At 42.2% G+C, this 24,294-nt stretch overlaps 1 protein-coding gene across 2 annotated transcripts in view; it reads left to right on the forward strand.

Annotated features, from left to right (window-relative positions):
- Positions 1-24,294, forward strand: part of LOC104456405 (probable cyclic nucleotide-gated ion channel 20, chloroplastic) — a 57,721-nt gene that overhangs the window by 28,227 nt on the left and 5,200 nt on the right. The window contains exons 1-7 of one of the 2 annotated variants that reach the window (XM_010071187.3): positions 18,134-18,415; positions 19,118-19,644; positions 19,877-20,068; positions 20,814-20,912; positions 22,040-22,177; positions 22,686-22,934; positions 23,842-24,093. In XM_010071187.3, coding sequence (XP_010069489.2) covers positions 19,132-19,644; positions 19,877-20,068; positions 20,814-20,912; positions 22,040-22,177; positions 22,686-22,934; positions 23,842-24,093 — 1,443 coding nt within the window. In that variant the 5' untranslated portion in view covers positions 18,134-18,415; positions 19,118-19,131. Of the gene's footprint in view, positions 1-18,133; positions 18,416-19,117; positions 19,645-19,876; positions 20,069-20,813; positions 20,913-22,039; positions 22,178-22,685; positions 22,935-23,841; positions 24,094-24,294 lie in introns of those variants that run through there. The other variant, XM_039300917.1, reaches the window with a different exon arrangement.

Here is a 24,294-nt window from a genome sequence, read left to right on the forward strand (position 1 = left end):
AGCTTTTCTCTCTAAGATCCTTGTGAGTCGAGTGTGAGAAAGGTTGACTTTGGAAAAATCCTAAGGCCGCACGGGCAAGGGAACGCTAGATCGATCAGCCCGTGACAAGTAGTATCAAAGCTAAGTTTGTTTCAAGTGCAAGCACAATGGCTGATTCACGATCCGATGAGGCGCTCACCATGGGTGGTGACTGCGTAAATTGTGGTAGGAACGTCGAGAAGGGTGTTGCCAAGGGCAAGAAGAACTGTGGTGGTTCGAGTTCAAGGGATCCAACGGGGGACCTTGTGGATCGCATGACGAAGCTAGAGTTTTTTGTCACTGATGTCCAAAGATCGATTGATGACCTGACCCAGACCGTGGATGGAGTAGACGCTGAGAGGGAGGAGCTCATTGCTGAGGTGCAAGAGCTCAAGATTGGCATGAGAGAGCTCTGACACGAGTTGCTGGGGATCCTACGAGAAGAACTTACACAGCGGTACAAAACCTTGGAGGCCACAATGGCGGCTATGCGCTTGGAGATAGCAGAGCTCAAGAGCAAGCTTATTGAATTGGAAGCTGCACACATGAATAGGGTGATCATCGTGCAAGGTCCATGAGTGGACACGCCGAAGCTAAAGGAATTTCGGGGCTCGCGGGTGGCCAAAGACGTGGACAATTTCCTCTGGTATATGGAGTAGTACTTCCAAGGCATGGGGATCAACAACGACCAAACATGGGTAAATATTGCATCAATGTATTTAGCTGACAATGCATTGTTGTGGTGGCATCGTCAGTTGGATGATAGGTGTGGGGATCATATCACGACTTGGGGTAGATTCGTCAAGGAGTTCTGATGGAACTACTTTCTCACTTATGCGGAGGAGGAAGCTCGTGACGAGCTGAAACGTCTCGAGCAAAGAGGTGGTGTGCGCGACTACATCAAGCGATTTTCGGAGTTGCTACTCCAAATCTCTTTGATGAACAAAATTGAAGTGTATCACCAGTTCATGAGTGGTCTCAAGCCATGGACCAAGCAAGAGCTGAAGCGGTTCAATGTAAGAGATCTCACGACGGCCATGATGGTAGCTAAATTGCTCGTGGAATACAAGGCGCCTTCCACATCCCGATCGGACTCGCGTCCGAGGGACAAAGCCATTGGTGGGGGAGATCGGGGGAGATACAACCGCCCGACTAGAGGTAGACCATCGACTAATCCTTACAAAGCTCATGTGGAGTCGAGCGGAGGAGGACAAAGGAAGGTATGCTCATACAAATGTTTCTTTTGCAATGGTCCGCAAATGGCGCGAGATTGCCCAAACAAGGCCAAGCTGACCGCCCTTTGTAAGGAAGATGAGCGGAGGAAACGCGGTTGGGTTCGCTGCGACTCCTTAGCACAATCAAGTCTAAGAAGGCGAAGGAGCCTAAAGGCTTTATGTTCACGGACCTGAAGATTGGAGCAACCATGATGAGTGCACTCATGGACACGGGAGCATTCGATATCTTCATCTTGGAGGAGGCCACGAAGAAACTTAATCTACGGGTTGAGAAGGGAGTTGGGTGGCTCAAAACGGTGAATTCCAAGGAAGTCCCTGCAATCTGTGTCATGAGGAATGTGGAGCTACAACTTGGGTCATGGAAGAGTAAGGAGACTCTAGAGGTAATTCCCCTTGACGATTACAATATTGTCATTGAAATAAAATTCTTAGATAGAATCCATGCAGTTGTAGTTCCATTTGCTAAGTGTATATGCGTGTTGGACAAGCATTGTCAATCCGTGATCTTGGTCCATCGTGAATCGGACCACGATCGGAGGATGATCTCGGCTATGCAACTCACCAAGGGGGCAACGAAGGGTGAAGTGACCATCCTAGTTGCATTGAAGATTGAGGACGACAAGGGTGAAGGGAAGGAAGTCCCGATGAAGGTAGCCTAAATCCTCGGATAGTTCAAGGACGTGATGCATTCGGAGTTGCCGAAAAAGCTACCACCACAAAGAGAGGTGGATCATCGGATCGAGCTGGTGCCTGACGCTCGACCGCCTGCCATGGCGCCTTACTGCATGGCGCCCCTCGAATTGGAAGAGTTGAGGAGGCAACTCATGGAGTTGCTCGATGTGGCTATATTCGACCGTCCAAGGCTTCGTTCGATGCGCCGGTTCTATTCCAAAAGAAGTACGAGTGGGTCACTCCGGATGTGCATCGACTACCGAGCGCTGAACAAGCTAACCGTAAAGAACAAGTACCCGATCTGGCTCATCGTGGATCTCTTCGATCAACTTGGTGGAGCTCAGTGGTTTACCAAATTGGATCTCCGATCGGGCTACTATCAAGTTCGGATCGCTGAAGGGGACAAGCCAAAGACCGCATGTGTGACACGGTATGGATCCTACGAGTTTCTCGTGATACCGTTCGGCTTGACGAACACTCTGGCTACATTCTGCACACTCATGAACAAGGTACTCCACCCGTTCCTAGATCGGTTTGTAGTGGTTTATCTTGATGATATTGTAGTATACAGTCGGACGCTCGAAGAGCATGTCGAGCACTTAAAGCAGGTCTTCCAAGTCTTGTACGAGAATAAGCTATATGTTAAACGCGAGAAGTGTGCATTTGCCCAAGAGGAAGTTACGTTCTTGGGGCACATCGTCAGGGGTGGACGAGCGCGAATGGATAATGCAAAGATTCGGTCAATCGTTGAATGGGAGCCGTCGACGAAGGTGATGGAGTTGAGGTCGTTCCTCGGCCTCACCAACTACTACCTACGATTCATTTGGAGCTACTCGAGTATCATCGAGCCGCTCACGGACCTGCTGAAGAAGGAGAAGTCGTGGGAGAGGACGGATCGATGCCGAAGAACATTCAATCGACTGAAGAAGGCCATGACCGAAGAGCCAGTCTTGGCGTTGCCCAATCACACCAAGCCCTATGAGGTAGAGACTGATGCATTGGATTATGCTATCGATGGTGTGCTTATACAGGATGATTATCCGGTGGTGTACGAGTCTCGCAAGTTGAATGATACCGAGCGATGGTATACTGTTCAAGAGAAGGAGATGACCGCGGTGGTCCACTGCTTTCGGATGTGGAGGCACTATCTCCTGGGATCAAAGTTCGTTGTGAGGACGGACAATGTGGCCACAAGTTATTTCTAGACTTAGAAGAAGTTGAGTCCGAAGCAAGCTTGATGGCAAGATTTCTTAGTAGAGTTCGACTACACGTTAGAGTACAAACCGAGGAAGGCTAAATTCGTGGCAAATGTGCTGAGTCGAAAGATGGAGCTGATGAGCAGCACGATGAGTTGACTGAGTTGTCCTTGGGTTGATCGCATCAAGAAGGGGTTGAAGCATGATCCAAGAGCTCAAGCCCTCATCAGGTATGCGAACGAGGGCAAGACCCGACAATTCTGGTGTGAGGACGAGCTCCTCTACACCAAAGGAAGATGATTGTACGTGCCCTTCCATGGAAAGCTGAGGAAGGAGATCTTACACGAGTGCCACGACTCAAAGTGGGCGGGTCATCTTGGGATCCACCGCATGTTGGCCCTCGTTGAAGATCGGTACTACTGGCCCCAAATGTGGGACAACGTGGAAGCTTATGTGAAGACTTGTTTAGTGTGCCAATAAGACAAGTTGGAGCAACGATCATTGTCGGGCTTGTTGGAGTCGCTTCCCATTCCAACTCGTCTATGGGAAAGTGTTTCCATGAACTTCATCGTCAACCTGCCAAAGTTCGAAGGGTATCATACTTTCATGATCGTGGCGGACAGGTTTTCTAAGTACATGACTTTTGTGCCTGCGACGAAGGATTGTTCGGCCGAGGAGGCGGCCAAGCTATTCATGAAGCACGTGGTCAAGTACTAGGGAGTGCGACAAACAATCGTGAGCGATCGTGATCCTCATTTCACGAGGTGTTTTTGGTTCGAGTTGTTCAAACTATTGGGGTCGGAGCTGAATATGTTGATGAGTTTGCATCCCCAAACCGACGGTCAGATGGAGCGAGTCAATGCACTCTTGGAGATTTATCTCCGACACTATGTGAGTACAATGCAAGTGAATTGGGGGAAGTTGATTGGTGTAACCTAGTTCTCTTACAATATGCAGCGAAAAGAGTCAACCAGCCAGAGCCTATTCGAGATTGCGATCGGGCAGCAACCAAATACCGCGATTGCATTGGGTTACCGGGGGAGTAGTCCGCCCACATACAAATTCGCCAAGGATTGGCAAGAACAAGCCGACTTGGCAAGGTGTGTCTACACAAAGCCTCCAAGCGCATGAAGAAGTGGGCCGACAAGAAGCGACGGCATGTGAAGTTTTAGGTCGGGGACCAAGTGTTACACAAGTTGCACATGGTGCTTTGACACAAGGACGTGCACAAGGGGTTGATCCGTCGCTACGAGGGGCCATTTCGTATGCTACAACGGGTTGGGAAGGTCGCATACAAGCTGGAGTTACCACAAAAACTCAAGGTATATTTGGTTTTCCATGTGAGTATGCTTAAGCCTTTCTAAGTTGATGAGGAAGATCCGAATCGAGGGGAGTCTCAACGGGCGCCACTTGGGGCAAAAACCTCGTATGATCGAGAAGTCAAGAGCATCATGGCAGATCGAGTCATATGGAAGTGGTATTGCGTGCCCAAGCGAGAGTATTTGATTCGATGGAAGGGTCTTCCGGAGATCGAAGCAAGTTAGGAGCTCATGGAGAGTCTTTGGCAGTTCAAGAAGGAGATTGATGCCTTCTATGTCGAAGACGCAATGAGGGCGTCGCCTGATTAGGTGGGGGAGAATGTCATAGCCTGAAAGAACGACGATCCAAGAGGTTCCTATGGGACAGTCGTGACACGATTATGGATCAAGCAACCCTTGGCTTGTATCCCTGACTGCTAGGGTTTTCTCAAGTCTTCTATAATACTCCTGGGGACGAGCAATATTGTAAATGTATTCGTATGTAATAAATGTGGGTAGTTGGTAGTTGGGGAGATGTAATCTCCACCGTTAGATCGAGGAGAGATCTACGGATACGATTTGCCTTATTTGTGTATAAATAGGGGTCTCCTTCCTCTCAGTGTATCATTTCATTTACAAGTAATACAAAACTAGAGCTTTTCTCTCTAGAGTTTCTCTCCCTAAGATCCTTGTGAGTCGAGTGTGAGAAAAGCTTACTTGGGAGAAATCCTAAGGCCGCACGGGCAAGAGAATGTTAGATCGATCAGCCCGTGACATGATGCTATTTTAACATCATTTGTATTACACAATAGACAAACATATAATTAGAAACGAAATATATGACTATATGAAAGAAGACACGGAAGGTGGATATATCTCTTGATATGTACTTATTAAAAGGGAAGTTCAATATAAAGAGATATGAAAGTTCTTTTAACAAAATCATAAAATTGCAACTTTGACTATGAGATATCTGACAGGAAGGTAATTGACTTATCAGTGAAATACCATCTTCCTATGACTAAACAATCAACAATAATGACAAATTAAAAATTCAAGAAATACGAAAATTTTGGACTAAGAATGTAAGATCATCCATGCATCTTTCCAAATATGCGTAAACCGTTCCTATCTCTCATCTATAATTACCTGAAAAGATAAAAGGCCAGCACTTAAACAGTTTACAGGATTATACTCACGAATTTAATGCTTTAATCGCTGGTGACTCACATTACCAATTTCTTCACTACCATTTCTTGCTTTTGGAAATTATTTGCGCTAATATCAAACTAGTTGGAGAAAAAGCTCATCCGTCGTCGCTCTGAATTTGTTCTGGACCAACATGAACAGTGGAGTGTCGCATTAAGCATGTACATATGCTTCGAAATTGCAATAGCTTGATAGCATCTATAGTAGCTTATTTAATGGGGCATCGACATTATGTAAATGATAAATCTGTACCGATGATCCTAAATAGACATGACCAAGTTCCTCCCGGCCGAAAAGAGACCGATCGTCTGACATTAATGAAGCAGTTCCCCAAGCAATTCCAAACCCACGCGACCTTTGATTATCTCTTTTCCTCAATGACAGGAAACGAGATACTGATGGATCTTAAAGTTAATGATCTGGCAACACTCCTGTGCGTTGCATCTGATCAGCCACCATAATCATTCCTGAACCAAACATCCCATGAGACCAAACTGCAGTGACTAAGGAGTTCAGCCCAGCAGATTCAAAAGCTGATCAACGACTTCGTTTAGAGAGAGAGAAATGGCGAGGTTGGGAGCAATATTAATTAGGGGTACGAGTTTTGGTGCCATTGCGAACTAATCAATAAATACCAAAAAACCCTAGTGTCTTCTCTGCCATTATGAGTCTATGACCTGCACTGCTGAATGTTGCTGCCCAAATCTTATCTGCATTTCCTATTCATCCTGATGATCTAGTCTGTTGATGGCGGTGGTGGCCATGTAAATCTCATCCCTTCACGGTAAAGTTTTTGAGTTTCTATGTATGATGACCATTTGTATATAAGCCTCGATAAAATAGACGTGATCTTGACTAACTAGACTCAAGAACGATCTATCCACAGATGAAAGAAGGCCCCAATACTATTAAGGTGTGATTTACCATGATAATGATTTTTGCATATGTAAAGAGATTGATTATTTATTGCAATCCATGTCTTATCTTTTTACATATATTAAACTAATTTACAATATTGATGAATTTGGTAGATTCATGTCAAGCTTTTTATACAATGCCCTTACTTAGAATATGTTATTTTACCTAACATACCAACTTCATTGATCAGTCTAAAAATAAATTTCACGCTAATATCACTAGTGCCGAAAATTTTCGTAAAATGTCTGTAGAAACAATTTTTTTTTTTTGGCCTCTTAGTATTCCAAGTTCAATTTATGTTTGTTTTATTAAGCAAAAAGTTGCTAATTGAATTTCCCATCAAAATTTAAAATATTATCTCAAGTTAAAGAGTTACCAAATAAAATTACAATTATAACTCAACATTTGTACATTTTGAAATGTCTCAGGTATTCGTCATTCTAGCGGAGGTGTACGGAATTGTTCACGATCGTATGGATACGAAGCCCATAACAGAGAAGAATATTGTTTAAGTTGCCACACATTCCTTCACTTACTCCAGGCATCATTAAGGATGTCGCAATGAATTAGATTTAATATCCATCATTGAAGTATAATATTTTCTATCATGTGTTTTTAAGCTTTTGATAGAAGGTGTCTTATCATAACCTTGTTAATTATTTTTTTTTTCTTTTTTTGTATAGATTATTGCACCCCCCAGAGCTCGATACCACACGAGTAATGAATAAGGCGTGCTGCAAATAATTGCAACAATAGTTTTGAGAGAGAGAGAGAGAGAGAGAGAATGGGCAAAACATGAAGGGTTTAAATGGTGGAGGTATGTGATTAAATGGCACTATAGAATGGCCATAAAGAAGCTCAACATAGCTTGTGATTAATTGAGAAGAAGGAGAAGAACCTTGCAGTGACGCTGTCCATAGAAGGTTAGAGGAACCCTAGTTTTTACCAAATAAGAGAGAGAGAGAGAGAGAGAGTTATAAGGGAATCGATGTACTTAAAAAGAAGATTAGGGCATAGAGTTTGGACTGATTTTTAGCACTATCATTAGGCAAATCTAAGCCGCTCCTAATCGGTTAAAGTCATGAAGAAGTGGAGCTATGGCTAATGCCGAGGATCTATGGAATAGATGGACTCTCTTCAATGGGGGAAGCATGCATCAAGTTAATTATGACGCACATCAAGGTACTTTTCATTATGTTCGTGCACATTATGATAGATGATAAGTCAAGATCAGATGATTGATCATGCAAACTGTCCGAGGTGATGTCAAGTTCTACAAAGAACCCGATGTAGAGGAAGAGGAGGGTGTCATGTGATTTTTATTGAAGCATTATCTATCCTAAAAAAGTGGGAAAAACTACCAATTCAATCTTAAACTCATTATATGGACACCAATTTAATTCTAAACTTTCAAATTTTGTCAATGCATTCCTAAACCTTCATGAAATTCTGATGTATTCCTTTTGGTCAATTGCGATCGGAAATAGTTGACATGGCAAGTAAACTCGTCTACATCAACGAGCAACATAAGATGATTGAGGATGATTGGACGCTCATCGGCATTGTTGGCAATTTCTGACGTTAATTTCTAGTGAAAATTGACCGAAAGAATTATATTGAAATTTCATGTAAAAAATTAGGACTTCATTGACAAAAACTAAAAGTTTAGGATTGAATTGATAAACATATAATAAGTTAAAAATTGATTGGATGCTTATCCACAAAAAGGCGCTTCCATTTTCATTCTACATACAATCTCAAGGATTTTTAAGGCGAATCTCAGCAGTGCTTTAATTGCCACGACAAAATTAGAAAATTTATAGTGTGGGTGAAAAGGTAGTATCACAACTTTTCTTATGAGAAAGTGAATGATCAATTTTCTACACATAGATAGATTAATCCGAAAATCAAACTAAGAAATCAAATGGAGTTACTAAGTTTGGTCTATGGTCCCTTGTTTGATGGGTAAATAGTCTAGCGGTTTGCGCCGGTTATCCGGGCATTTTTAATTTTTCTTTTTTGCCTTTGGGTTAGTAGTAAATTTAGGAGGATCCGCCTACAATAGGAGTGCCAATTCAGTGTGGACGAGGCCGAAAACTCATTTCATCCTTTTCTAGGTATGGGCTTGGGAGAGCCCGCGCCTAATTATGGGCTTTAGGTCTGTCCTTTAGGCAATACCCCTAAACCTATTCCCTTCCCCCGAAGGTAGATCACGATAGCTTGGCGACTCCACTGGGGACTTGGTTTTAGATCTTAGAGGACTTAGGCCAAAATTAATCTTGTTCAAAAATATTTTTGTTTGGTAGCGAGAATTCTAGGTACGTCCCTAACATTAAAGGTGTTAAATGTTATTGCATAATGGCAGGTATAAGGGGAACTGTTTGCTCACATTTATTTTGCAAGGAGATGCATGAATGTATGGTTTACTTTTTATGTATGAAGTGCTGATTGCTTATAAATTATGATGCATGCGTCCCTTGCATTGCACTACACCATAGCACACACTACCTACCGCTAGACCTAAGCCGCATAGGATCACTTAGGATGGTGTTGGGATGGATACCACTCCGATTACAATCATGTAGTTGCCCATCTCTACCCCGAAATTTCATTTTTCATGTTGAAGGTACCCACCCCGGTCTGCAATCGCATGACACGGGTCGATTCTTTGACGAAGCCAGAGTCATGGGTAACATGACCTAGCCACGATCTTGTTGGTTAAGTCCGGTGATCCTATGACTCCATTTTGAGCCGTATAGAGTAGAAATCAAACCACATCCCATGTGCATGTCTATGTAATTGAAAAAAAAATAAAAAAGACAAATGTCAGCACTCATTGTAAGTATCATTTCCTTTTTATTTGCTCATTTTGTATTGAACTTTCATTTTAAAATCCACAGAGACCAATCGAATGCCCTCTGGGATGTGGGTTTATAATTGAAAAAATTGGTAATCGTTCTTAAGTGAACATTGGATGCAAGTTTTAAACACCTTTGATTTTTGCCCCGTTGAACGCATGGTTTTGTTTAGGGCTCAAACTCATATCTTGTCCAAAAATTCTTCCAAGTCATGATTAAATATTGGGGCACAAAAATTGTAATTGCATTTTCAGTCAAATTCTTTCATTCTCACATTCTAGGACTAAAATTCAAAGTACATTTTGTGTGTAGATTTCTCAAAATAAAAGTCACCTCTTTTCTACAAGAGTAAAATCACAAATCAATCTTTCAAAAATTAATGCCACTTTTGCGTGTGAAACTTTTAGAATAAGAGTGGACGTTTGATTGATGGCCACATATTGATTTCTTTTAATGATGCTCCTTCTCATATGATAAAATCTGGCGAAATACTAAAACCCCGTAATAAGGACCATGGGGCATGTACCATCGCCTTGATTTCATTGTAAGAGGCGACCTCATTAACGGATCATTCTCTCATTCATATATTGACATTGTCTTCTTCTCGCAGGATGTGAATAACGGCCACTCTTTGACATTGTCTCATTTGACCGTACAAATAAGAGGACTTTCAAGCTAGGACGGGGATTGATTTTTGCACTCATCTATTTTGTCAAAGCCGTGTTGAAAATGTCACCATCAAGTTATCTACTCATCATCTCCATCTCTTCTAGGCATCCAATCTTTGCATGGAGATGATTATTGGTGGTTTGTAAGACTAAGACAATACTTCAAGATTTAGATGTATACAAAAGAGAATCGGTCATCAAATGTTGCCCTCGAGTAGAAGGTGGTAATTGTTCCAAGTTAAGTTTGATTTATTTTAGGAATGACTTTGTCTCTCCATTTGTGCAGAGTTTCATGAGGCAAATACTTAGCAAATAACGAGACTACGTGAGGACAACCTGGGTCGGAACTACACAATCTCTAAAAGGAAAGGAGTAGAATCGAACAAAACAAAGACTTTTGGACAAAGCGCGGTGGAGCAACACTTGATTTAGAAAAAAAATCTCTCCTTCCCCACCACTGAAGTGTGCTGGGACAAAATAGTCGAATTCATCACAAAAGGTGTATCATTCTTAAGTCGGTCCAATTCAATCTTGGAATGCAAGTAACATGTCCTCTCTCTTGTGGGAGAAAAGGCAATAAATGGGGCAAAGCATCTAAAGAACAATATCCCCAAATGTGGAAACAATGAGCAATCCCTCTCCTTTCAAAGCAAGATCTTGAAAAACATATCTAATGATTCATATTTAAATTTTTTAAGCTCCTTGTCAATTAAATGTCTCTTCGAAAAGAGCATTTGAAAAAAGCAGGAATTGAACTTTGTAAATTGTTATATACAATAAAGAAGTGCTTTTTATGGGTAAAATCAGGGCCACATAGCCATTTTTCAATCAATTCTAACGACTTTAGGCAAAGTTCATACCTGAAGAATGGAAACACGTGTAGGGTAAATGGTGTCAATTCCAATTGCTCATTTTGATAGCGTCTTTGACATGATTCTTTCTTTCCTTTGATAGGAAGACATCAAATGCTTAAAGACAAATGTAAGTGAAAGGTAATGCCAAATTACCAAATATCCATGAGGGTGAATCTAAGAGATGTTAGTCTTTAAAGGATAAAAGTGAGTGAAGGTTAATAATGTATCGTTTCTAACATTTTAATCCCTAAGGATTTTTGCACTAACATATTCATTTACATTCTTTACAAGACCGGGTTGCTATGCCACAGATAAGTACCTTTCTTCTCAATCTTTTTTTTTTAAAGTAAAAAAAAAAAGAAAAGAAAAAGAAGAAGAAGAGAATTTCCATTACAAAAGAAAATATTAGGCACTTTCCTAGAGACAAGCACAAAAATGAATAATTGAAAAAATTCTACAAACTTTTTGAACATCATTTTTGTTCCAAAATTGTTTTCTCGTTTTGTGGGTTATTCATTTTGAATCAAATTTCCCTATAGAGATTGATCTACTCAGATGATCTCAACAGAGTGAGATGGAGACGTTAACCATGCCAAACAAGAAGTGCTTAGGATGAAGAAAGGCAAGCCATTTCCAAACACATCATTTAAACACTTTCGAGAGTTGAGTGAAAAATAACATTCTCTTAGGATGAATGATTCATTCATGTTGAGCGCAAAAATCGAAATGATAAAGGCATTTCTTTCATCAATCCCAAGCACCGTACTAATCTTTTGCTAGCCCTTTGGGCTAGATAGAGACGATCCTCCAAAGTACCCTTGTCGAGAACGACCCTACATTGGGGCAGCATGGGAGGTTACAGTCGTGTTGTAGAGCGAAGAATTGAGAAGGATCCTATTACTTTCACTTGCATCAATCTTCTGGTGATAGCTTCAGAGGAATTCTAAATAAAGCTTGACTCATCCAAGATGAAGAAGAGCATTTTATTCTCTACCCATTACTTTAACCAATTTGGGCCTGATTATTCATTTCTAAACCCTGAACGGTGATCATCTCCCTTCATTGGGGGCAAGGTATAAGGATTGACCACATACAATTTGCGTTTACAAGAAAACATGAAGAGCATCTCGAAAGTCATAAGAGCTCCAAAAGTTCAAATAACAAAAAGTTCGAAAAAATTAGGGGGCATGAAAAAGCAGTGTGCCTGGTAAAAGTAAGGCCAGTGCCCATCAAGAAAAAGAGCCAAAAGGCTGCATTTTATGTGAAAAAAATTATCAAAGTCCAAATGCTTGGGCAAAAAAAATTATCGCAAATGCAAAGGAAATTAGAAAAAGGAGCAAAGCTTCCATGCAGAAATGATCATTGAAGGAACTTTCGAGATATGCTGTGTTCCAAAAGCCAAATGATTTTAAAAGATCAAGTGACCTGGTCATGATGCCATGATGATCACCGACTCTTAAAAACCCTTTTGAAAATTTTAAGCCTTTCAAATCTCTCTCAAGCCAACATTACAACTCTCTTCCGAAATCTCTTTTGATTGGATGATTTGAGTGAAAATGAGAATGCATGTGAGTTGGCACGTGTATATTTCCAATGGAACATTTGATGAACTATTAACAAATAGTAGATTTGATTATATCAATTTGACAATTTTCAAAAGTCGAAATATAGTTCAAGATAAATGAATCATTAACATATCGATTTAAGATTTTCTCAACACGAGTGATAATCATTATATTCTATAAATCAATTTTCTAGTTAGAATTTAATTATTCTATTTTTATTTCTTAGATAAGTTTCTAAGTAAAAATATGCGTTTTCTAATAATACAAAATTTTTATTTTCTAAATAAAAATTTATTTGATAACGACATAAATATTTTTCTTTTCAAATGGTTTGCTACTGGAGTTGACTGATGGATGGCAGAGGCCAGCACGCTGTGGATGAGCAGGCAGGGGCAGACGGAGGACGGGCCGATAATGATTTAAGAAAAAAAAAGGGCACAAAATTTTGAGTCAAAGAAGGTCGACCGGGGTAGAAGTGGACTATGGTATAAATCGGGATTTGGTAAGGAGCTTAAACAAATAATTAAACAAAACGAACGTGAGTCGAAACTGAGAAAATAATATAAATTATTCCTACTAAAGAAATCCTTGACAATGAGGGACAACGATGAAAAGAAACTATTGGTTACATCTAACGTTCCAACGTGGCAAATGGGTAGGCACTGCGAAAGCGACACATGTCGTTACGTGTGTCCCACAAGTTGAGCGGAAATTTTGAAAATTTTACCTACCGTAGCATCTTCTGCACAGATTGACACGTTCCCTCTCCCTCTTTCTCCCTTCCTCTCATGAATTCAAAATTTTACGTTCCAGAATCGGTTTCCGTTTGGTAAAATTTTCTCCCGGGAACAAATTTGCGAGAACGATTCAGACAAGGTTTGAGAATCTAAAAATTTGATTCTCGGAAGAGAATGGAATCAAAACGGTAAAACATTGTTCTTCTCTTTTATCATCTCGGTTGCCATTCGCCATTGCCGCCGCCGTCCGCCGCCCCGCCGCCGCCCGCCGCCGCCGCCGGTCGCGGTCCGCCGCCGGCCGCCGGGTCCTGGGCGAGATCGCCGGAGGCTCGCCGGGGGGCGAGGTCCGCGAGCTCGCCGGAGGCAAGCCTGACCACCGGCGAGCCTCGTCGGCAGCTGGGCGAGGCTCGGCTCGCCCGGATCGGGCGAGGTCGAGCCTCGCCGGTGGCTGGGCGAGCCTCGCCCGCCTGCCGAGTGAGGCTCGCCCGGCCATCGGCGAGGCTCGCCCGGCCCGCCGTGGCCGCGGCTGGCCTCGCCGAGGGGGCGAGGCCGCCAGCCACACCGGCGAGGCTCGGCCTTGCAGACCGGGGCGAGGCCGAGCCTCGCGGGCGGGGGCGAGCCTCGCCCGAGCCCCGAGACGAGGCTCGGCCGACGAAGGCCGACCTCGCCCAGAGGGCGCGCCCGGTGAGCGTCGCCGGCCCTCGTCTGGCTTGATCGCCGGTCGGCGACCGGCCAAATGAAGAAGAAGAAGAATAGGAAAAAAGGGGAAAAAAAGAAAAAAGAAAAAGAAAAAAAAGAAAAAAAAAAGGGAAAAAAAAGAAAAAAGTAAAAAAGTAAAGAAATTATTTAAAATTTATTTAAAAATCAAAAGAAATTATTTAAAATTTATTTAAAAATCAAAAGAAATTAATTTCTGCTCCGGAATAAAAAAGTCGCTTGGGTGTCACATCTTCACTTTTTGCTCCGGTGCTCGCTTAGTGCCCGACCATGCACGTCCGGCTCCGCTCGTTCTCCTCCGCCAGTTCTTCCAACTCCTTCATCGCCTCGACAATCGAGTGCTCGGCTACGAGCTCCTTCACCATCTTCAAGAATTAACCCTCTCGAAGGACGACTTTAGGGTCGAGATCTGGTCGACGCCGCTCTTCGCGTTGTTGACGCACCATGCCTGGATGAGCCGGAGGAGCGTGTGGTTCGAGGTAAGGCCGAAAGCCCTCGGCAGCAGCTGGTTAGGCAAGTGACGGCTACGCCGTTGCTGGAGGACTTGGACAGCCACTTCTCGATGCTCTCGCGCTCGTAGGTTATGCCCGTCACGGTCGACACGGGGTCCCTCATGATCTGCAGGGATATTAGACAGAGGAAGTACTGAGGGATCTTGACGTCGCGGCCCTCCATGAATCGATTCGGCTAGAAGTCAAACACGGGGTCCTCCTTTATTCCTCTTCATGAAAGGAATAGGTAAATGAATTTGGTATTTTGCCTACTTCCCAGAAAACCAAAGGAAACAAAATGAATAAAAGAAGTGAAAATTGCTGCCTTCTAGCAAGTTGTCTAGAATTGCGAACTCTCCATCTGCATTTAACGTTGCCTCACAATTGATTTTAACATGCAGGGTGGTGTGGCGCCGAAGCTGATTACTATGAACCCTTCATTGCTCATGCTACTTCCCTTGTATCTCCAGGGAAAGCTGCTGTAATACTTTGAAGCCACCATGCAATTTTGTGCCGTTAGAAATAGAAAATAGTTCGTTCTTTTCCTCCATAGTGTATGGCCAGCAATCTAGTTCTCCAAATTCTTCCTTGGATCATGAGGATTCCTTTTCTAGTCATAGCCATCCATTTTTTTTTTTTTTTGTCAATTTCATCGAGAATAGTTGTATCTTGCAAATTTTGTGCCTACGGTCAAGTAACCTGTAATAATCTTGATATTTTTACTGGCTGTTCTTATGGTTGAGTTCATTGTGGGGCTAATAATATCCTGGCACAATTCAATTCAAGTGAGAATAGTGCTTTTTTTTTTTTTTTTTTTGTATCTTATGCTGGATTTAGTTCATCAATGATGAAGTGGAGTTTTGTTTGCACCAGTCTGCGATCAAGTGTACCTGTGTTGAAGTCTTCATTCCACAATCTCTTCATTTTAAGGAATATGAAATCCAAAAGAGAATTTCTCTTGAATTTTTTTGGGCAAGAAAATAAGGGCGCGTTTGGTTGTGTTTGTTTAAAAATTGTTCTAGGAACAGAAATAGAAAAAAGTATTTCTGTTAGGGGGAACAATTTTTGAACAAAAATACGCGTTTGGTAAACTTGTTCGAGAATAAAAAATAAACAGAAACATGTTTGGTAAATTTGGATAATTTTTTATTTTTTCTATTTTTCTATTTTTTTTCTTATTTTTCCTTTTTTTTTTTTTTCTTTTTCATTTTTTTTTTTCTTCTTTTGGCCGGTCGTCGAGGCCGAGCTCTGGCCGGCGGGCGGCGCGGCCTCGCCGGGCCACCGCGGCGAGGCCGAGGCTCGCGGCCGCCGGGCGAGCTCGGCCTCGCCGGCCCGGGGCGAGCTCGAGGCCGGATGCGGGCGAGGCTCGAGGCCGGATCGGGGCGAGATCGAGCTCGCCCAAGCCGGCGCGAGGTCGGCCTCGCCTTGATCCCGGCGAGGCCGAGCTCGCCTAGCGGCCGGCGAGCCGCGGCCTCGCCGGGCCACCCCGAGGCGGCCGAGGCTCGCCGGCGGCGGGCGAGCTCGGCCTCGCCATGGCCGGGCGAGCTCGAGCTCGCCCAGATCCGGCGAGGCCGACCTCGCCCGGCAGCCGGCGAGCCTCGGCCTCGCCGGATCCGGGCGGCTCGAGCTTCGCCCGGCCATGGCGAGGCCGACCCTCGCCCGGCTACGGCGAGCGTCGACCTCGCCGGGCCGGCGAGCCTCGCCGTGGTGAGGGCGAGGCCGCAAGGCCCCCTCGTCGGCCGGTCGCCGGCCGTGGCGAGGCCGGCGACCGGCCTCGGCCATGAAAGAAGAACAAGAAAATAAAAGAAAAAAAAAAAAAGTGTTTTTGATTTGTGTTCGAAACAAGAAACACAAAATTTGTGTTTCTTGTTTGCATTTCTTTTTTTGTTCAGAACAAAAGAACAAAAAGGAAAACGCACACAAACGCGTTTACATTCCTTTTTGTTAAAGGAACAAAAAAACAGAAAAACTGTTTAAAAAAAAAAAAAGAAACGCAAACAAACGGGGCCTAATTGTCAATCAAAGCAAAATCGAATTTTTGTTTTTGTCTATGGTAAGAAAATCGAAGTTTTAATTGCAACTACTAATCAGTATTAGGAATTGGTAAAAAATGATCCAAAAATGCGAAACCAGAATGTTGAACTTCAAGAGAAAAGGCAAAGCCAATTGTAACAAGCAAAACAAGGATGAGATTTTCCTACAGTTTCAATCCCGACCCAAAAAAAAAAAAAATCCCTAAAACAATCAAACAAGACTTGAAATTTCTAGAAAAAAAACGTAAAACACTCTCCAATCAAACCTGAACCCACAAGACTTGCCTAGTTAAGCTTTTTGCAAGCCACGACTTGCAGTTCATGATATTTGAACATACCGCCATATAATTAACTAACTTAAACTTCAAGACATTCTCTCTCCCTCTTCAATCTAAGAGTCGCCACATTGATTCATGGAGGGCCACGATGTCAAGATCCCTCGGTACTTCCTTTGTCCAATATCCCTGCAGATCATAAGGGCCCCTGTGACGACCGTGATGGGCATAACCTATGAGTGCGAGAGCATCGAGAAGTGGTTGTCCAAATCCTCCAGCAACGGCGCGGCCACCACTTGCCTAACCAGCCACTGCCGAGGGCTTCCGGCCTCACCCCGAGCCACACGCTCCTTCGGCTCATCTAGGCGTGGTGCGTTAGTAACGTGAAGAATGGTGTCGACCGGATCCCAACCCTGAAGTCGTCTTGAAGCTGGTGAAGGAGCTCACAGCCGAGCACTCGATTGTTGAGGCGATGAAGGAGTTGGAAGAACTGGTGGAGGAGAACGAGCGGAATCGGACATGCATGGTCGGGCATTGAGCGAGTGCCGAAGCAAAGAACGAAGAAGTGACACCCAAGCGAGTGCCGGAGCAAAAAGCGAGCGACCACGGGAGAGAGCAAAGAGGAGGGAACATGAAAATTTGAATTCATGAGAGGAAGGGAGAGAGAAAGCGTCGGTCTGTTGTGTAGAAGAATGCTATAGCGTGCAAAATTTTCAAAATTTCTATTCAGCTTGTGGGTCCCACGTGAGGACACGTGTCACTTTTGCAGTGCCTTCCCATTTGCCATGTTGGAACGTTAGATGTACCCAATATTTTCTCCAATGATGAATGTTACGTTACAATAAAAAAATAAATTGATTCCAATAAAATAAAATAAAAGCGAGAATGAACGGGGAAAAAAGGCGTTTTTCGCGGGTTAAGCCTTTATCGTTTCTTCCCAGAAGCCTCTCAACCCCGTCTAGGCAAGTTCCTACGAAAGCCTCCAACTCACGTCATGCCAATTTTTTTTTTTTTTTTTTAAAAAGACAAAAAATAATAAAAGAGAAGTCGCAAATGATTTTGATTTACTCCCAATCTGGTCCAATAATCAATCCTGAAACATTCAATTAGTTTAAAATCACATTGAAAAAGGAATGATATTTCACATTGACTAAAAAATTAGAGCCTGCATTACTAAATAAAAAATTAAAATTGGGGAGCTATTTTTATTTTTATTATTACCACGTGAGATTGAATTCAATTCCTTATCCTTTCCAGCAAAGACTCTTTGAACCCATTTGTCAGAAAATAAAGCTAAGAAATGGAGGGAAAAAAAGAAGAAGAGAGTCTTGGAAGACTGCGCTCAGTCAACGCTCGCGGTCTTCTCCGCGATCACTCGAGTCTGCGTAGAAACAAGGGACACCGTCGGCTCCGTCTCCGTCTCCATTTCCATTTCCATTTCCATTTCCCTCCCTCCGCTCCTCCGCCGGATTCCCTCGCCGCGCCTCCTCCTCCGGCACGGGACCGCAGGACCACCGAGGAAGAAGGCGAGCCTCGCCGGTCCGGGAAACTTCCGTCCTCGAGCTCGCCGCCGGCCGCCGGCGATAGCAACCGGGTCGGCACTGTTGCAGCTTGTTGTTCCTCCTGCCTTCGTCGCCGGTTAGAATGCTGATCGGACCTTCGGGCGGTGAGGTGGGTGTGTTGTGCTCGAGCTGTGCGTGTTGGCTTGCGTAAATTACTTTGAAATGCGCGCGCTCTGTTTCGCTACTCCCCTGTGTAGAGATGCTCGCCTCGGTCGATGATTTCTGCAGTCGATGCTCGCGTCCCTTGTACGCGCATTTGCTATGAAAACGGTGTGCACGTGTTTAACGGCATGTGCGACGAGTGATCGGTAGCTTTCAGCCGAGAATTAAGGATAAAGCTCGACTCTTTCCAGTTCTGGTCTCCCCTCTGTAGTTTTAGTCAATCTTATATCGGGTGCCCACCAAAAAATTCTTCGTTTTTTTCTAGCTTTTATGTACCTTCTGGCAATAGGGTCTTTGCGTCAGAGCTTGTATTTTGTGGAATTGGTTCCCTTTAATCACATGGCGCAGCCTTCTGCGGTTCTCGGGTGTGGTCTTGATCTTGCTAATAGCGTGAAGTTCGCCAAAGACGCATTGCTATTATAGGCATGAAACTGCAGTATGGTTAGATTGAAAGAGAAGACCTGTTGCGCAACTTTCTCATTATATTTTTACATCGAGCTTTCCTTACTTTTCTGTACGTGTTTTCACAGGAAAAATAGATTTGATTAAGTTGATGTACATTCTCACATCACAGGTTTAGTTCAGAAAAAGATAGTACACAAAATTGCTTTACTGTATGTATATCCTGATTAAATGTTAAATTCCGCAGATTTACTAGGTAAAATGGCCGATCATGAAAGAGATGAAGTACCAATGCTGTTGGAGATGCAGCACCAATTATCAGATGATTATAACAGTTCTCGACATCGGGCATTTGTATCTAGGACCCGCAGCGCATCGACGTCCATCCCTATGAGCTCCATGGAGTCGCATGAAAATATACCTAATCTAGTAGGTTATACTGGACCTCTAAGGAGTGAAAAGAGGATGCCTTTTTCACAACTGAGCGGCCCTTTGTACATCAGTCATGGACCTGAAAAGGCCGTCAGGCGTAACCACGTTGTGCCTGTAAGAAAGCTGGTGGAATCACAATATATGCGAGAAAAATTCCCTTCTTTTGGTATAAAGGATCGCATCGACTCCACTGATGATCACTATGCTGCTAAAAATGAGCATTTACAGAGGTCTGGGCAACTGGGGCTGTGCAATGACCCCTACTGTACAACTTGTCCCTCATATTATAATAAAAGAGCGCAACATTCGAGTTTCAAAAGTTCTAGTATATTTGATCCCAAGGTAACTACCATACTTGCAGTGCCTTTTGCTTTGTTTGATTAGGTCCTTATTATGAGGATGTGGAGTCCTTTGATACTGAATGCTGGAAGATCTGAGATTGACTTCACCAGTATTTCAAAGATGCTTTTGTTTTGAGTACATCTTTTAGTGCATTATGCTATGTCCAATGGGAGGATATCTAAGTATACTTCTTCAAAGTAAATAAGATTCTCTGCTTAACTTTTACTTGCAGTTTCACAATGCTCTCTATGGGGATGCCAAAGGTTGGGCAAGGAGATTCTTCTCTTATGTCAATGCCCACATTCCTCGCGTTATGAATCCTCATGCTCAAGTTGTCCAGCGGTGGAACAAATTTTTTGTCATTTCTTGCTTGGTTGCTGTCTTTATAGACCCATTATTCTTCTTCGTGCTGTCTGTTCAAAAGGTATGAGCTCAGTTCCTTATACTCCTGTCAACTTGCTAGCATTCAAGTTCAAATGGCTTGAAAAAATCTGTTGATTGGTGGAGTCCATACCGATCTTACTGTATTCTTCTTTTCTCTTTAATTCCTATATAGTTCCCAAAACGACATTGAAATTCTTGCCATAATTCACACTTCTATAAACCAACTATTCCAGGTTAAATTTATTGTCCTACTTATTGAGTTATTTCTGTCATGTTAATTTTTCAGATATTCTTCACTTTACAGATTAAGCTTCTTAATAGTGGTTTGCTGCACATTTAGGCTTCCAAACTACAATGGGTGGTGTTGCTTAGGTTTATCTTTCTTTATTACTTAATGTTATCATACTTCATTTCTAATTCTCAAAATTTGACCTTGGTACAATAGGTTAAATCTCCTTTGGCCTGGGCTGATCTAATCAACCAAATTTATCTCCTCTTAACCATAACCTTTTTTTGAATGTATTTTCCCAAAGTCATTATTATCCCTGAACCCATTTAAAAAGCTTTTGAGAAAGTCCTGGTCAAATTCAATATCCAAATTGTGACAATCTGGAAAGAGATGTCATTGATCGTCTGTGCCTAAAGTTTCTTGTTCATTTGCATTTTGGCTTTTGTGCTTGTGTTTTATTGCTCTCGTAACTTTTCTTTTGCAGATTCAAACAACCATCATGAGCTTTTTCGTTTGCACTCAATTACTTCCCTCACTTATCCATCCTTAAATGCAGGATAATATGTGTATAATTTTAAACCAGGCCATGACAACAACAATTGTTGTTTTTAGAAGCATGACGGACTTCATATACCTATTGCACATTCTTCTTCAGGTAGGCTGCTTTTCACCAACTCGTTGGATTGTTTCCTTTTCTTGTTGGTAATTTTAATAGTATTCTTATGTTGTTTTTCATACTCTTTGCATCCAATTTATGTTTTTGTTCCCTGAAAGAACTTTTGAATGCTTCAAGTTAAAAATTTGTTTTTCTGAGGTTAACTCCATGGTATTCAAAAGTAAATTTTTTTTCAACTGCATCCACCGTTATGCTCCCATTAAACAGATACATATTTTCGTAGTGGACAAAGTGAATTGCAATGCTGTGTGGATAAGTTTGACTACATATGCTGATGGGTAATCCGACCACAAACTTTCCATACCAGCTTCTCAAATGTTCCTATGCTTGAGCATCATCATTCTTAGAAAGGCACAAGTATTACCAAGGAACTCACCTTGGAGGCATTCATCTTCTTATGTGTGAAAGAGGGTAGAGAAAAAAAGAGACAAGTGGTTCTATCTGTCATGAAAGTTTTTTTTATGATCAAAATATTTGCTAGAGTTTTTTGCATTAAAAAATAAAGACTCAATTCTTCAGAGCGGCTGGTTACACTCAAATGTTCTGGACTTCATCAATTCGAATCTTCAATTCCCTACTTCCCAAAAGAGTAGAGTTGAAAGAAACCATCTGTAGCGAACGACTTTTCTATTGGTGTGATGTCCCTTGATACCTTCCTAATGGAAACACGGTACTCATTTTCCTTGGAAAAAGATGAGTTAGTTGCATTGCTAATAACTGATAGTTGATTTGATGGGCTTTTACTTGGTGTATATTTTGACTTTTGTAATCATCAGATTTTAATTTCTGGAAAGACTTACCGATCTTTCACTTAAGAAACCTGCATTGGAAGAGCTTCAGACAGACTTCTATGAGATAGAAAATTATTGCCTCTCTCTCATTGTCAATCGATCTACTACAAAATCCTAATTTTACATCCCATATTCAGCACTTTATTTACGTAACTAGCATAAATGTGTTGGGTTGGTATTTCACTTGATGCCTGACTTCCATTATGCCTAACTTCTTCAGGAAGAAATGAATAAAAGTGCAACGTTGTCATATTAGGAGCTTTCGTGGCTACCTTTCGGTCCTTGATGATTGCTTTCTTTGTCAAATTTTTACAGTTTAGGCTGGCTTACATAGCTCCTGAGACTAGGGTGGTTGGTGCTGGTGATTTAGTTGACCATCCAAAAAAAATCGCTCTCCATTATCTGCGAGGATACTTCTTCATAGATCTTTTTGTCACATTTCCACTTCCGCAAGTAAGTCTTTATTTCTGCAATGCATCAACCTTAATTTGTTTCTGCATTATAATGATTTTTAACATGCCTTGACCCATATGAATAATGTAGAAGCAGGTTTTTGAGGGTTGGCAGTGTGAAACAAATTCGCATTGGATTAACTGTTCTGCCAAGTCAATTCGTATTACAATTACCTGGCTGATAACTGATGTCTCAATTGCCTTTAGAGAATCTAGATGTCATTGCTCCTACTTATTGCAAAGAGATCACATGTTTGTAAATGGATTTGTTGTCCCTTTCAAGACTCTCTAAGGAGCTCTCCCCCAAGCCTTCACTCAACGTTTTTCTCCTGACTTGTGATATGCGTTAACATCCTGAATCTATAAAACATATAATGACATGAATGACCCCACCACATCTGGTGATGTTAAAGAGATGCTCCACTGAGTGGAGTACAATAGCTGCTAGATTCATGTATTGATATGATTTCTTTCTTCTGATCTTCAATTACTTGCTCGAGTGGTTGCAGATATTGATATTGCTAGTTCTACCAACATTCAAGCGTTCGTCTGCAGCAAATTATGCAAAGAATCTATTATGCGCAGGCGTTCTTATCCAGTACATTCCCAGATTATATCGAGTTTTGCCCTTACTTGCGGGTCAGTCTCCTACTGGCTTCATTTTTGAGTCGGCATGGGCAAATTTTGTCATCAATCTTCTCATGTTTGTGTTGGCTGGCCATGTGGTTGGATCATGCTGGTACCTTCTTGGGCTACAGGTGGGTGGCATCATTTGTTTTTCTCTTCCTGATTTGTTCTTATGTATTAGAATCCCATTAGAATAAGGATAGTGTGTCAAACTATTGCTGCAAGACTCAATACCATCAAGATTCCTCTTTGTTTAGCTGGTAATGCTAATTTCTTTCGCATTTTTGTTTGATTGTGGGAATATGTCCTTTCTGTAAGATGCTAAGTGGGGTTGAACTCATTCAGGACCTGTTTCAGGTTGTGCTTGTTTGCACCATACAACAAAGCTAAGCCCATGTCTATGGTTTGAGTTCTCTAATCACGTCCTTGTCAAATTTTGTGTCTTTACTAGCCCTTTCAGATGAATCATCGATGTGGTCTTGGAGTGATATATGACATGATACTAGTGTCTCAGATCCACATCATGCTGAGGCTGAAGCCTCTGGAATCTCCCATCAAAATTCATGTGTCATGCACTTTACTTGGGAAGGACAGTATGCCATCTCAAGGCAAAGTTATGTCCATATAAGCATGGTCTTATCGATGTGCTAAGTTTGAAGTGAATTTTTTTTATCAATTTTATTGACATTAATGTGTCATAGGAAGATGGTCAACGCCACATGGTTCTGGACTGCAAAGGATTATATCACTACAATGTCTAATCGCATGTTATTTTATGTACTGGTCTTGGCCTGTACTGATCCTTTCTCATGGAGCTCATGTTGGCAGACGTACTTATATTATGTGACCCACGGTCCTTATACCATACATCTTTATGCTTTTCTGGGATTTTGAACTAAACACATAATAATGGGTTCTTCATTTCAGCCTTCTGTTAATATGCTGGTAAAGTAGCTCCAAAACTTAGTGACTGAATGAGAGATTTTTCCAGCAAAGCAATTCTTTCTTCGTCTAATCTCACTCTCTCCATCCTGCCAGAGGGTTAATCAATGTCTTCGGGAAGCATGCAAACCAGCCGGCCTGTGTAGCTTTATGGATTGTGGAAATGGAGACAACATTGACAAATTCAGAAAGAATGCAAAATGGACTAACTGGACAACAAATCCGAATGCTACTGCTTGTTTTAACTCCAATGATTTTGGTTATGGAATTTACCAAGACGCTGTTAATCTTACCCAAGAAGCAAGCCTGGTCACGAGATATGTGTTTTCATTGTTTTGGGGATTCCAGGTACTTATTTACATTCTTATAGATTCAGCTTATTTCTAATTGGACCAAATATTACACTTTACAATAACCTAGCAATGCATTCCAAGGAAAAGGCATTTTGCTCTATTTCCTGCTCTTTATCCTTTTCCTCTTAAAATTGCTTGGTTGAGGCAACATATTGAATTAGGGCAAATCTGTAGATCAATATTTCACCTGCCTTAA

Source organism: Eucalyptus grandis, chromosome 8 (genome assembly GCF_016545825.1).
Source record: "Eucalyptus grandis isolate ANBG69807.140 chromosome 8, ASM1654582v1, whole genome shotgun sequence".
Taxonomy (NCBI): Eukaryota; Viridiplantae; Streptophyta; class Magnoliopsida; order Myrtales; family Myrtaceae; genus Eucalyptus; species Eucalyptus grandis.